The sequence below is a fragment of the Lepidochelys olivacea genome (genome assembly GCF_965140295.1).
Source record: "Lepidochelys olivacea isolate rLepOli2 genome assembly, chromosome: 13".
Classification (NCBI taxonomy): Eukaryota; Metazoa; Chordata; order Testudines; family Cheloniidae; genus Lepidochelys; species Lepidochelys olivacea.
The window spans coordinates 32,351,152-32,365,173 of record NC_140423.1 but is presented as its reverse complement, the minus strand read 5'-3'; the positions used below and the strand labels follow the sequence as shown (position 1 = coordinate 32,365,173).

Below are 14,022 nucleotides of genomic sequence, written 5' to 3'. Positions count from 1 at the left end.
ACCCTGCGCAAACTCAACAAATTAATGAAGAAACTCAAGTTATGCATGGTCTTGTTGGCCTTCATCATCTCTTCTTTGGATCCAGGGGACTGGTATGCCGCCCTCGACTTGAAGGACGTGTACTTTCACATAGCAATAACTCCGTCCCACAGAAAATACCTAGGTTTGTGGTGAGCAACAGCCACTACCAGTTCACAGTCCTCCCGTTTGGTCTGTCAGCAGCGCCCCGAATATTCACCAAGTGCACGGCAGTTGTGGCTGCATTCCTGCGCAGGCGCCAGGTACAGGTAGTCCTGTACCTACACGACTGGCTGATCAAAGGCTGCTCTAGGGCTCTAGTAGAGGGGCAAGTCGAATTCATCATGGCAACATTTGACTCACTGGGCCTTCTCCTGAACGTGGGGAAGTCCACTCTGTCCCCTGTTCAGCAGATAGAGTTTATAGGGGTGGTTCTGGACTCAACCCAGGCCAGGGCATATCTTCCAGAATCGAGGTTCCGGGCCAAGAGCGACATCATTCGGAGTCTCAGGCAGTTCCCCACCACCACAGCACGAAATTGCCTAAGACTCCTGGGACACATGGCTGCGTGTACCTATGTGGTGCAACACGCCAGGCTCAGACTTCAGCTGCTCCAATCCTGGCTAGCCTTGGTGTATCAGCTGGTTCAGGGCAGTTTCAGTAGGGTCATGACTCTGCCTCCCCGTATCCTCGACTCCCTTCTGTGGTGTCTCGACACACAGGTGGTGTGTGCGGGGGTCCCCTTCGCCAGCCCTCAGTCAACTCTCTTGTTGGTGATGGACACATCAGACTTGGGCTGGGGTGCACATCTGGGAGACCTCAGGACTCAAGGCCTCTGGTCACAGGCAGAGATGGCTCCCCACATCAATGTCAGAGAGCTGAGAGCAGTGCACATACCATGCCAGACTTTCTGAGCCCACCTAACAGGGAGATGTGTTTCAGTTATGATAGACAATGCCACAGCGATGTTTTATATCAACAAACGGGGGTGCATGCTCCTCTCCCCTGTGCCAGGAAGCCCTCATGCTGTGGGACTTGTGAGTAGAGCATTCAATACACCTGCAAGCTTGTTGGCAGACTACCTCAGGAGGTCGTTCCAAGGCCGCAAGTGATCCCTACGCCTGGATGTTGTGCGCTCCATCTTCCAGTGGTGGGGCTTCCCCCAGGTAGACCTCTTTGCCACATGACTCAACAGTGTCAGCAGTTCTGCTCCTTCTGGAATCACAGTCCGGGCTCCATAGCGGATGCTTTCCTATTACAATGGGGCGATCATCTCCTATACGCATTCCTGCCCATCCCTCTCATTCACAAGGTGCTCCTCAAGATACGGAGGGAAGAAGCTTCGGTGATATTGATAGCTCCAGCCTGGCCCCGCCAACACTGGTACACATCCCTCCTCAAGTTGTCTGTGGAAGTCCCAGTCACCTTGCCGCTCTTCCTGGACTTAGTAACTCAGGATCACGGTCGCCTCCAGCACCCAAACCTCAAGTTGTTGCACCTCACAGCGTGGAAGCTCCATGGCTGAACCCAATGGAGCTTACCTGCTCAGACAAGTCCTCCTTGACAGTAGAAAACCCTCCACTAGGGCTACCTACCTTGCCAAGTGGAAGAGATTTTCAGTCTGGATGGCACAGCATCATTCTTCCCCGACACTCACCACTATACCGCTTATATTGGACTACCTCCTCCACCTCAAACAGCAGGGCCTGTCCATGTCATCAATAAGGGTTCACCTGGCTGCCATTTCAGCCTTTTATGTTCAGCCAATTGATAGACTTCATGGGAGTTCTGCTTGACTCAGGTTCAGTGAAAGCTTTCCTGCCAGAGGACAGGTTCCAGTCCCTGCAGTTGATAGTGTCTGACCACAGAGTGTACATGTTTGGGCTTCCTTGGTCATAGGTCTGTATGTGTGACGTCCCTTGCCAGACATTGCCTGCAGCATCTAAATTGCTGGCTGACGACAGTCTGCTCTCTGTCCAAACACCTAATGACGGAATAAGTCTCGGTCCCACCATATATCCTGCATGAACTTCAGAGGTGGCTAGATTTGCTGAAAAAGGGGGTCTATCCCCTCCATGATGATGACACTGGTGACAGATTTGTCAGGGACAAGGTGGGGAGCCCACTTACACTACCTGCAAATGCTAGGCTTGTGGTCCCAGGATGATCTCAAGCACCACACAAACTTTTTTGAAGCAAGAGCCATCAGACTGGCTTGGATAGCATTCCCACCGGTCCTCCAAAATGCCACAGTGTAGGTCCTGATGGACAACGCTTCGGCAATGAGTATATAAACAAGCAGAGGGGCACTTGATCATCTCCACTGTACCTAGAGGTGACTGAGTTCTGGGAGTGGTGTCATCAGCATGGAAATGGACTGCATGGAGGTGGCCCGTTAACTTTACTTTACCTAGAATGGTCCCTTGAAATATGTGTTAACTACTTATGATAAACAATGTGTCCCACCATATATATAGCTGTGACACTCTGTGTACAGAATCCAAGACCTGAAGAATAGGTCAGTGTAAGTTCAAAAGCTTGTCTCTCTCACCAACGGAAGTTGGTCCAATAAAAGATATTATCTCATCCACCGTGTCTCTCTAATATCTGGGGACTGACATGACTACAGCTACACTGCAAGTACAAGAGACTCATTATTGCTCTGTATTTATATCCTGTAGATCAGCAAAGGAAATCTTAGAATCCAGCCTGTTCGACGCTCAGCAGCAGGTGTCTCAGCTGGAGGTCGCGAGGGGTCAGCTGGAAATCAACGTTCAAACAGTCACCCAGGCCAAAGAGGTGATACAAGGTAAGAGGCTGAGAAGCACAGCCCACCAGAGATGTCCCTTCCGTGGATGGGGCAAAGGGGCCACTGGGGAGTGAGAGATGGACATGGCTCTCTCCCTGTCTGGGACAGAGAAGGCTCTGGCATGGTGCAGCTGAGCCCTTAATAGCTCAAGGAAGTGAGAGGGGTTCAGACTCTTGCCATGTCTCCTCTTCTGCAGGAGAAGTGAAGTGCCTTCGTTGTGAGCTGGAAACAGAGAGGTCCACAATGGAGCAGGAGCGGGAGGATATGGCACAGCAGCTCTCACGGACAGAGCAGCAATATCAAGATACTCTTAGCCTTCGGCAAGCTGCGTACGAGGAGGAAATGAACAAGCTCCTGCAAGAGCTGGTAGGTGGTAGGATGGCCATCATCAAAGGGCAAAGCCAGTGGGTTTTAATGGTTAAGAGCCCCTGGACCCATTTTAATGTTTTCATGAATGTTTATTGCTCTCCTCAGACACTGTACTGACCATCCATGTACAATGTTTGCTACTGCAGCCTTGTATGATTTACTAACAAAACCTTGTATGCTGGATTCCACTTCACTGCAAGACAGCTAGGACACTCCAACGCTCTAACCCTTTGTTTTGTCCCTTTGAAGTGCATGTGCTTCATGTACAGACTTTCTGCCAATACATGGCTATGTTCATACAATTACTTTGTGATCATGACTGCGGTGGTGACAAAAAATAGAAGGCTACTAAGTACAGTAAGAATAAGAGTGTCAATGCCTGTTAATTTCTAATAGGAATTGGGCATCCAGATCCCTCAGACAGTTTTGAAAATCCTTTGTTACATAATCCATTCTATAAAAGAAAAATAGAAGTATATCCTCTACAGCAGATATTTGCAGTGGGCCATTTTTAAGCAATCCATAGACTATGATGTGTATGCACACAACATTCATGAAATAATGAACAAATCTGGGAAAACTTTAACCTGTTTGCAGATGCTCCTCAAGCAGAAGAGGGTGATGTTTGTGGAATAAATGTTATGAATAATTTACCAGCTGTAAACTAAAGTTGCTGTTTAATATGGGTTTGTCAATTCACCAATAGTGCACTGCATGGCTGCGTGTACAGCTGTGTATGATGATGGTGTTCCTAAAGTTTGGTTTGCAGACCTGTGCCGGTCCATGTGGATCCTGGGCTGCTTGCATCATAGAGTCAATCAAGTGAAACAAGACAGTCTCTCAGTATGTGTTGCTCTTCAAGTAGAGCTCCCTCTCATGCCTTTGCTTGTTTGGGCAATTGCCCTGGAGGTGAAGTTTGTTATCAAGTCTCATTCTTTGTTGGGTGTTCAAGGGGAATATAATTGTGAACAATTTGCTGACAATACCACAGTGGAGGGAGAAGAAACATAATGGTGTCAAAGGTGAGCTTCAATGAGTCCTGAAGAGATTAGACTGAGGGCAACAGGAAACAAAAGCATGAAGTTCCGACAAAGTGCTGAACTGCTGAGTTAACCCAGGCTCTTACTCACATGTTGTCCCTAACCCACCTCCTAGCTGAAAACTCAGACTTCTCACCCAAGCTTGATAGTGCTTACTGCCTGGTCTGGCTGACCCATCCTGGGTTGTAGGCTTAAGCCCGGGTGTCACTTTGACTCAGGTTGGTAACATATCCACTTTACAGTGAGGACACAGGCTAAACTTCTCAAGTGCAGATAGTCCTCTAGAGTCTTCCCACAATTCTCCCAGTGTGCCCGGGATTGTCAGGTTCTCCCACAATTCACTGGGAAAGAATTAGAGCAGTTCAGCGAGGTGCAGCACAGAGAACCATAGGATGTGCTGCCAGAAATCTTAGCCTCTCACATGGGTGAGTGCAGCACCACTGTGGACACAGCAACTCTCATATGGCTCTGCAGCGTGACTGCTCACACCTGAATTAGGCCAACGCAGGTACTGATCTCCCGAGTTAACTCTGCAGTACGGATGTGCTCAGAGAAAGGAAATAACTAGGTCCCTACCAAATTCACAGTCCATTTTGGTCAATTTCGTGGTCATGGGATTTTAAAAATCATAAATTTTATGATTTCAGATATTTAAATCTGAAATTTCACGGTGTTCTAACTGTAGGGGTCCTGACCCAAAAGGGGGTAGTGGGGGCATTGCAAGGTTATTATAGGGGAGTCGTGGTATTGCCACCCTTACTTCTGCACCTCTGCTGGTGGCAGTATTGCCTTCAAAGCTGGGTGGCCGGAGAGTGGCATCTGCTGGCCGGGAGCCCTACTCTGAAGGCAGCACCACCGCCAGCAGCAGCATAGAAGTAAGGATGGTGTGGTATTGTCACCCTTACTTCTGTGCTGCTGCCTTCAGAGCTGGGCCCTCAGCCAGCAGCCGTCACTCTCCGACCACCCATTACCACTCTTACTTCTGTGCCGCTGCCTTCAGAGCTGGGCCCTCAGCCAGCAGCTGTCACTCTCCGACCACCCATTACCACCCTTACTTCTGTGCTGCTGCCTTCAGAGCTGGGCCCTCAGCCAGCAGCCATCACTCTCCGACCACCCATTACAACCCTTACTTCTGTGCTGCTGCTGACAGTGCTGCCTTCAGAGCTGGGAGCCTGGCCAGCAGCCACTGCTTCCCAGACACCCAGCTCTGAAAGCAGCGCAGAAGTAAGGGTGGCAATACCACGATCGCGCTACAATAACCTTGTAATCCCCCCATCCTGCAACCTCCTTTTGGATCGGGACCCCCAGTTTGAGAAACACAGCCGGTCTCCCCTGTGAAATCTGTATGGCATAGGGTTGTAGTATAAAAAAGACCAGATTTCACAGCGGAGATCAGATTTCGTGGTCCGTGACGCGTTTTTCATAGCTGTAAATTTGGTTGGGCCCTAGAAATAACCAACCCAGTTACACACAGGGGAGATGTAAGTAAAGCTGTACCTCAGTACCTTGGAGAGAGTTTATTGTCTCACCTTAACCCTGTCCTAATGTGACTTGTCATGTGATCAAATACAGTTTGTTTATTTTTTGTATTGCAGTTTATTTATCCAGTGCTTGAGGAGCAATGCTGTGTGGGATCAGGATTGGGCATTGGAAGGAGAAATTGCTCAGTGTAGACACCCAGGCACAGTAGGGCAGGATGAACTGGACACATAAAACTCTTTACACAGCCCCTGCACCCACAAACAGATGGTGACTGTTCCCAGTGGCTCAGTTACCTGAAATTAGTCAGCAATTGGTATATGTGAAGAGGGATTTCATGCATGCTGTTTGTGGCTACTGTTGCTTTATGGTTTGCTACTAGTAACAGGCTGCATACAATGGCTAGTTGTGGATGCCTGATTAAGTCACTCCTCTGGTCGAGGCAGCATAGGGAGCACATAGCCAGTGACAGTGGCTGGCTGGTGATAGGCATGAGTACCCTTCCTCCTCAACTCCGTGCTTGGGGCCAGGCAGCAGTGGTTGAAAGTGGCTGCTGCAGGTGTGCAAAGGCTCCTTTCTCAGGCTCTTCCGAGCTGCTGCTATTATGTGACCTGCCATGGGGCACCACATCCAACCCCAAGTTCAGGATGGCCCTGGGACTGGCTCTGCAATCAACTATGTTCAGAAGGGGTGGGTGAACCCCATGCAAGGCCTGACAGCCAGGGGTTGAAATTCTGCCCAGGCTCACAGATTGATATGAAACAGCCACCTGAGGCTCTGGCACATTGCAACGGGTTGCCCAGTGGGTGTAATAATGCAGAAGTCAGGAGAAGCCTGAGAAGAGCTACAGGAAGCCTGCTCCTTTCCTGCTGGACTTTGGCTGAGGGAGGCCATGGAGTAGCTCCAGACTGTCTGGCCCAGCCTGAGTCATGGGGGGGTGGGGGGTCTCCTCATTCTGTATGCAGTTTACACTTATTGTGCGTTAATAAAAATGTTGAATTAAGCTCTGGGATAATAGGAAATAAGGGTAGAAGCAAATGCTGGGGATGGTGATGTGGAAAATCCTACAGGAACAGAGGGAGAGAATCCTCACAGGAGGGAGGCTCAGCAGGTGGAGGGGAGGTGGCGTGCTGTTTCCCCTCCAAGGTCACTAGGAGTCCCCTTGGAAAATAACTGCTTCTATCCCTACCCACAGCACTGCCAGTAATGTGTATGCTGCTGATGCTTCATGTTGGTGGAGGGAAATCTGACCTGGTCCTTTGGCTGGTGCCACATCAGCAAGCTGTGATATGAGGAGGTGGCCTAAGTCTGAAGGACCTAATGGCTCTTTTTCTGATTGTTAGAAGAGTGAGCAGGAATTGCACCGCGCAGAGCTGAAAGAGGTGTCGGAGCTCTCAGCCCAAGAGAGAGCAGAGACAGAAGGTGCTTATGAGAAGAAGCTGTTGGAGCTGAGGCAGGAGGCTGCTACTATGCAATCTCAGAAAGAAGAGGAGCGAGCTAGGGCTGAAAATGCCAGGCAAGAGGTAAAGGTTTGGGAGGGAAACTTGTTCATTTAAACAGCAGACATCTTTTGTCTCCTGACTAGTGAAGTTTCCCATAATACAGGTGTCTATGCAGAAGTAAGAGGCCTCTTGAAGGTGATAAAATATCTTCTCTTTTGCATAGGAAATTAGGATTTACTAAACCAGATCAGGCAATTGCCCATGAAAGTCTGATGCATAGTTGATACTGCAAAGGAAGATGAAATTTCCACAGCTGGGCAATCGTGCAGCGCAGAGTAGAGAGTGGGGGAAATCTTCCCTGAACTGCCTATGTTTAAGGCTCCATGTTTGTCACGGAGGCTGTCAGGGTTCCCTCCCACTCTGAACTCTGGGGTACAGATGTGGGGACCCGCATGAAAAACCCCCTAAGCTTATATTTTGCCAGTGTAGGTTAAAATTTCCCCAAGGCACAAATTCCTTTCCTTGTCCTTGGACGGTATTGCTGCCACCACCAAGTGATTTATACAAAAATTCAGGGAAGGGTCACGTGGAGTCCCTATCCCCCCAAAATGGTCAGGGGGAGGGATAGCTCAGTGGTTTAAGCATTGGCTTGCTAAGCCCAGGGTTGTGAGTTCAATCCTAGAGGGGGCCATTTAGGGATCTGGGGCAAAAGTTGGGGATTGGTCCTGCTTTGAGCAGGGGGTTGGACTAGATGACCTCCTGAGGTCCCTTCCAACCCTGATATTCTATGAAAATATCCCCCTTTACCCCCTTTCCTGAGGAGGCTTGAGAATAATATACCAACCAATTGGTTAGCAATGTGAGCACAGATAAAACCTTTTATCATTAGGACACTAAAATCAATCAGGTTCTTAAAAAAAGAACTTTATTATAAAGAAAAAAGTAAAAGAATGACACCTTCAAAATCAGGATGGAAGGTACCTTTACAGGGTAATAAAAAGATGTAAAACACAGAGGACTCCTCTCTGGACGCAGCTTCACAGTTACAAAAACAGGATTAAACTACCTTTTTAGCATAGGGAAAATTCACAAGCCACAAGAAAAGATAACCTAACACATTTCCTTGCCTGATTTACAATTTTTGTAATTTTAGATGGTTCATTTCAGGTATGTTTTCAGGAGATGTTGTACCTGCCAGGTCTCTCTCTCCGTCCGGAAAGGGAACAAACAAAGAGAGCCACAAACAAAACCTCCCCACCGCCAGATTTGAAAGTATCTTCTTTCCTCATTGGTCCTTCTTTAGGTGATTTGAGCTACTTAACCCCTTACAGGTAAAGTGATTCAGTACAGCTGAAGGGCTTGGCCAGATTATACCCTCAAGTATGAGACCCCTTCCCTCCTTGGGATCTCAATTTAGTCCTGGAAATTCTGATGGGACTCTTTCACAATTTGCTCTCTCCTCTACGTCTCCATGAAGTTGGCATTTCTAATAGCGATCACCTCAGCCAGAAGGATTGGTGAGTTGAGAGCTCTGAGACTAGAACCCACCCCCCATACAGTTTTTTATAAGGATAAAGTTTATCTCTGGACTCACCCAAAGTTTCTTACAAAAGTAGTCTCTTGGTTTCACGTTAACCAAGCTATCTATTTGCCCACATATTTCCAAAACCCCATCACCAGAGGCATTGGATGTGAGAAGGGCTCTAGCTTTCTATCTGGAGCATACTAGAGTGTTCAGATCCTCTACACAACTTTTTGTGGCAGTAACTGACAGAATTCAGGGCAGTCCAGTTTCCTCTCAGAGAATTTCCTCCTGGATCTCTTCCTCCATCCATTATGTTATCAACTGACTAACACAACCCCACTATCTCGAGTAAAGGTGCATTCTGCTAGACAGAACACAAGCAGCTTCTGCAACTTTCCTGGTTCAAGTACCCATTATTGACATTTGTAAAGCAGTGACTTTGTCATCAGACTACACCTTCCCTTCTCGTTACTCCATTTCCCGTCAGTCCAGAGATGATTTCAGTTTCAGATGGGTGGTCTTACAATCACTGTTCAGATAGACTCTGAACCCTCTCCATAGTTGATTTGTGTCACCTACAGTGGAACTGACATGTGCAATCACTCAAAGAAGAAGAAACTGTTACCTACCTTTCTGTAAGTGTTGTTCTTCAAGATGTGTTGCACATGTCAGTTCCACAACCCACCTCCTCCCACTCTGTATCAGAGTCAAACCAGTATGAAGGAATTGAGGGGAGTTGGGGGCAGCTCCATGCTCTTATACCAGTACACAGCAGCGCAAAGTGACAGAGGGCACTCAAGCCACAGGTACCACCGAGGGGGAAAAATATCTCTGACATCTGTGCATGAGGCATCGCCTACAGTGGCATAGCCATGTGCAACACATTTTGAAGAACAGTTACAGAAAGGTAGGTATCTATTTCTTCCTTATCCTCCTTATAGAGGAAGATGTCAGAAAACAGGAACAGATTTGAGGGTCGGAATATCTGCCCCCTTTTAAGGCATGGAGCCAGAAGGTAAATCAGGAGCTGGAATGCTGTCAGTGGAGGGTAAAGAGCAAGTGCTGAGAGCTTACTTTGTGGTTAAATAAGGGTTTTTGATTTCAAAAGGGCTGACTTTCAAAAATTAAGGAAATTAGTTAGGGAAGTGGATTGGACTGAAGAACTTATGGATCTAAAGGCAGAGGAGGCCTGGGATTACTTTAAGTCAAAGCTGCAGAAGCTATTGAAAGCCTGCATCCCAAGAAAGGGGGAAAAATTCATAGGCAGGAGTTGTAGACCAAGCTGGATGAGCAAGCATCTCAGAGAAGTGATTAAGAAAAAGCAGAAAGTATACAGGGAGTGGAAGATGGGAGGGATCAGCAAGGAAAGCTACCTTATTGAGGTCAGAACATGTAGAGATAAAGTGAGAGAGGCTAAAAGTCAAGTAGAGTTGGACCTTGCAAAGGGAATTAAAACCAATAGTAAAAGGTTCTATAGCCATATAATTAAGAGGAAAACAAGGAAAGAAGAAGTGGGACCGCTAAACACTGAGGATGGAGTGGAGGTTAAGGATAATTTAGGCATGGCCCAATACCTAAACAAATACTTTGCCTCAGTCTTTAATAAGGCTAATGAGGATCTTAGGGATAATGGTAGCATGACAAATGGGAATGAGAATATGGAGGTAGATATTACCATATCTGAGGTAGAAGCAAAACTCGAACAGCTTAATGGGACTAAATTGGGGGGCCCAGATAATCTTCATCCAAGAATATTAAAGGAATTGGCACATGAAATTTCAAGCCCATTAGCAAGAATTTTTAATGAATCTGTAAACTCAAGGGTTGTACCGTATGACTGGAGAATTACTAACATAGTTCCTATTTTTACGAAAGGGAAAAAAAGTGATCCAGGTAACTACAGGCCTGTTAGTTTGACATCTGTAGTATGCAAGGTCTTGGAAAAAATTTTGAAGGAGAAAGTAGTTAAGGACATTGAGGTCAATGGTAAATGGGACAAAATACAACATGGTTTTACAAAAGGTAGATCGTGCCAAACCAACCTGATCTCCTTCTTTGAGAAAGTAACAGATTTTTTAGACAAAGGAAACACAGTGGATCTAATTTACCTAGATTTCAGTAAGGCATTTGATAGGGTGCCACATGGGGAATTATTAGTTAAATTGGAAAAGGTGGGGATCAATATGAAAATTGAAAGGTGGATAAGGAATTGGTTAAAAGGGAGACTACAGCAGGTCATACTGAAAGGTGAACTGTCAGGCTGGAGGGAGGTTACCAGTGGAGTTCCTCAGGGATCGGTTTTGGGACCAATCTTATTTAATTTTTTTATTACTGACCTCAGCACAAAAAGTGGGAGTGTGCTAATAAAGTTTGTGGATGATACAAAGCTGGGAGGTATTGCCAATTTAGAGAAGGACCGGGATATCATACAGGAGGATCTGGATGACCTTGTAAACTGGAGTAATAGTAATAGGATGAAAGTTAATAGTGAGAAGTGTAAGGTCATGCATTTAGGGATTAATAAGAATTTTAGTTATAAGCTGAGGATGCATCAATTAGAAGTAACGGAGGAAGAGAAGGACCTTGGAGTATTGGTTGATCATAGGATGACTATGAGCCGCCAATGTGATATGGCCATGAAAAAAGCTAATGCGGTCTTGGGATGCATCAGGCGAGGTGTTTCCAGTAGAGAGAAGGAGGTGTTAGTACCGTTATACAAGGCACTGGTGAGACCTCACCTGGAATACTGTGTGCAGTTCTGGTCTCCCATGTTTAAGAAGGATGAATTCAAACTGGAACAGGTACAGAGAAGGGCTACTAGGATGATCCGAGGAATGGAAAACCTGTCTTATGAAAGGAGACTCAAGGAGCTTGGCTTGTTTAGCCTAACCAAAAGAAGGTTGAGGGGAGATATGATTGCTCTCTATAAATATATCAGAGGGATAAATACTGGAGAGGGAGAGGAATTATTTAAGCTCAGTACCAATGTGGACACAAGAACAAATGGATATAAACTGGCCATCAGGAAGTTTAGACTTGAAATTAGACGAAGGTTTCTAACCATCAGAGGAGTGAAGTTCTGGAATAGCCTTCCAAGGGAAGCAGTGGGGGCAAAAGACCTATCTGGCCTCAAGATTAAACTCAATAAGTTTATGGAGGAGATGGTATGATGGGATAACATGATTTTGGCAATTAATTGATCTTTAAATATTAATGGTAAATAGGCCCAATGGCCTGTGATGGGATATTAGATGGGGTGGGATCTGAGTTACTACAGAGAATTCTTTTTTGGGTATCTGGCTGGTGAATCTTGCCCATATGCTCAGGGTTCATCTGATCGCCATATTTGGGGTCGGGAAGGAATTTTCCTCCAGGGCAGATTGGAAGAGGCCCTGGAGCTTTTTCGCCTTCCTCTCTAGCATGGGGCACAGGTCACTTGCTGGAGGATTCTCTGCTCCTTGAAGTCTTTAAACCACGATTTGAGGACTTCAATAGCTCAGACATAGGTGAGGTTTATCGCAGGAGTGGGTGGGTGAGATTCTGTGGCCTGCATTGTGCAGAAGGTCAGACTAGATGATCATAATGGTCCCTTCTGACCTTAATAATATCTGTGAAACTGAAAAGTGACCAGTATATACTCCTGTTTTCCTATTTGTATGTGATATGTCGCTTGGAGACTGGGCTATTGCACAGTGGCCAATTTAGGGAGCTATCCTGGAGGACTGTTGTGTAGCTTCAGACTGTCATATATTTAATAAGCTCCCAGGAGTCAAGTCGATCAGGAGAGAAGGCCAAACACTTTATTAGCCTCATGAGTCTTCAATTCAATCAGTCTGCATAGTCTTCTGAAAAGTATCTACCACACACTGGGCATGCTCAGAGGTTTAACACCAATTTTAGCATAGTCACTCCCATACCAGTAATTTTATACTCCTCCTTTCATCTCCCTCTTTAGCTCCTTCCGTTCATCTCAGGTAGCACTCTTTTTTTATTGGAAATAAGACATAGCACAGGTCCATGGATTTTGAAATAACTTTCAGAATAATTTAATTAGTCTTTGCTCCCAAATTTTCAGACATAGATGCCTCAAGTTGACCACCCTGGGGTGGGATTTTCAAAAGCCCCTAAGTCAAAATTAATGGGATACATGACTTAGGAGTGTGTAGGTGCTTTTGAAATTCATTGTTAGGATATAGATATTCAGGCCTGTCAGTAAAGGCCTGTACTCTAAGAATTTAGGTGTATTCTTATCACTTGGCTAGTTCTAGAGGTATAAAAGAAAGAATCAAAATCACTGTCTGCCGGTGTAAGGTCCTTCTCTTACTGTGACAGTCTGAGGCCCTGTTCTTAGGCTAAGACCTTTGGCTAAGCAACAGAGGCAGCCATAAGCTGGGAAGCGAACGGTCACATCCTCACATTGCAAACTAGTCACATTGAAAGAAGGTGCTATTTGGCTGTTAGGAATACAATCCTGTCCTGATAATGCCCATCGCCTCCAGAGAAAGGGAAGTGCCTAGAAGATGTAAAAGGAAACTTAGTTTGATAGCATCCTGTCTGGCAAGAACTCACTGATCAACAGCTGGGATGTGAAATCCTCACTTCTGTATTGTTTTGTCATTATAGTTCCCACTTTGCTATTGTTTGTCTGTATAATCTCTGTCTGGTTCTGTGATTGTTCCTGTCTGCTGTATAATTAATTTTGCTGGGTATAAACTAATTAAGATGGTGGGATATAATTGGTTACATAATCATGTTACAATATGTTAGGATTGGTTAGTTAAATTTCAGGAAAATGATTGGTTAAGGTTTGGCTAAGCAGAACTCAAGTTTTACTATATAGTCTGCAGTCAATCAGGAAGTGAGGGGGTGGGTGTGTGGGTGGGGGAGATGGGAACAGGGAATGGGGGTAAGGAAATTGGAATCATGTTTTACTAAAGGGGGAAATGGGAACAGGGAATGGGGGTAAGGAAATCATGTTTGGCTAAGGGCAGGAATGGGAACAAGGACTCTGTGGTGTCAGAGCTGGGAAGGAGGACACTAAGGAAGGAAACTGGAATCATGCTTGCTGGAAGTTCACCCCAATAAACATCGAATTGTTTGCACCTTTGGACTTCGGGTATTGTTGCTCTCTGTTCATGCGAGAAGGACCAGGGAAGTAAGTGGGTGAAGGAATAAGTCCCTTAACATTCATGTATAGGCACCAAAGGTCATTGAGCTCCTGTAGTGCCCATTGACATAAATAGGAGCTACACGTGCTCAGCATCTCTGAAAATCAGGCCACTTATTGAGACGGCTAATTTTAGGCCTCTAAGTTTGAAAATGATGGTCCTTATATATTAT

General features: G+C 46.0%; 1 protein-coding gene across 2 annotated transcripts in view; it reads left to right on the top strand.

Moving 5' to 3' along the window:
• CEP250 (centrosomal protein 250) overlaps window positions 1–14,022 on the top strand; it is a 119,823-nt gene that overhangs the window by 70,990 nt on the left and 34,811 nt on the right. For both annotated transcript variants that reach the window (XM_084645177.1, XM_084645178.1), the window contains 3 exons: window positions 2,700–2,827; window positions 3,024–3,193; window positions 7,059–7,238. In XM_084645177.1, coding sequence (XP_084501303.1) covers window positions 2,700–2,827; window positions 3,024–3,193; window positions 7,059–7,238 — 478 coding nt within the window. The remainder of the gene's footprint in view (window positions 1–2,699; window positions 2,828–3,023; window positions 3,194–7,058; window positions 7,239–14,022) is intronic.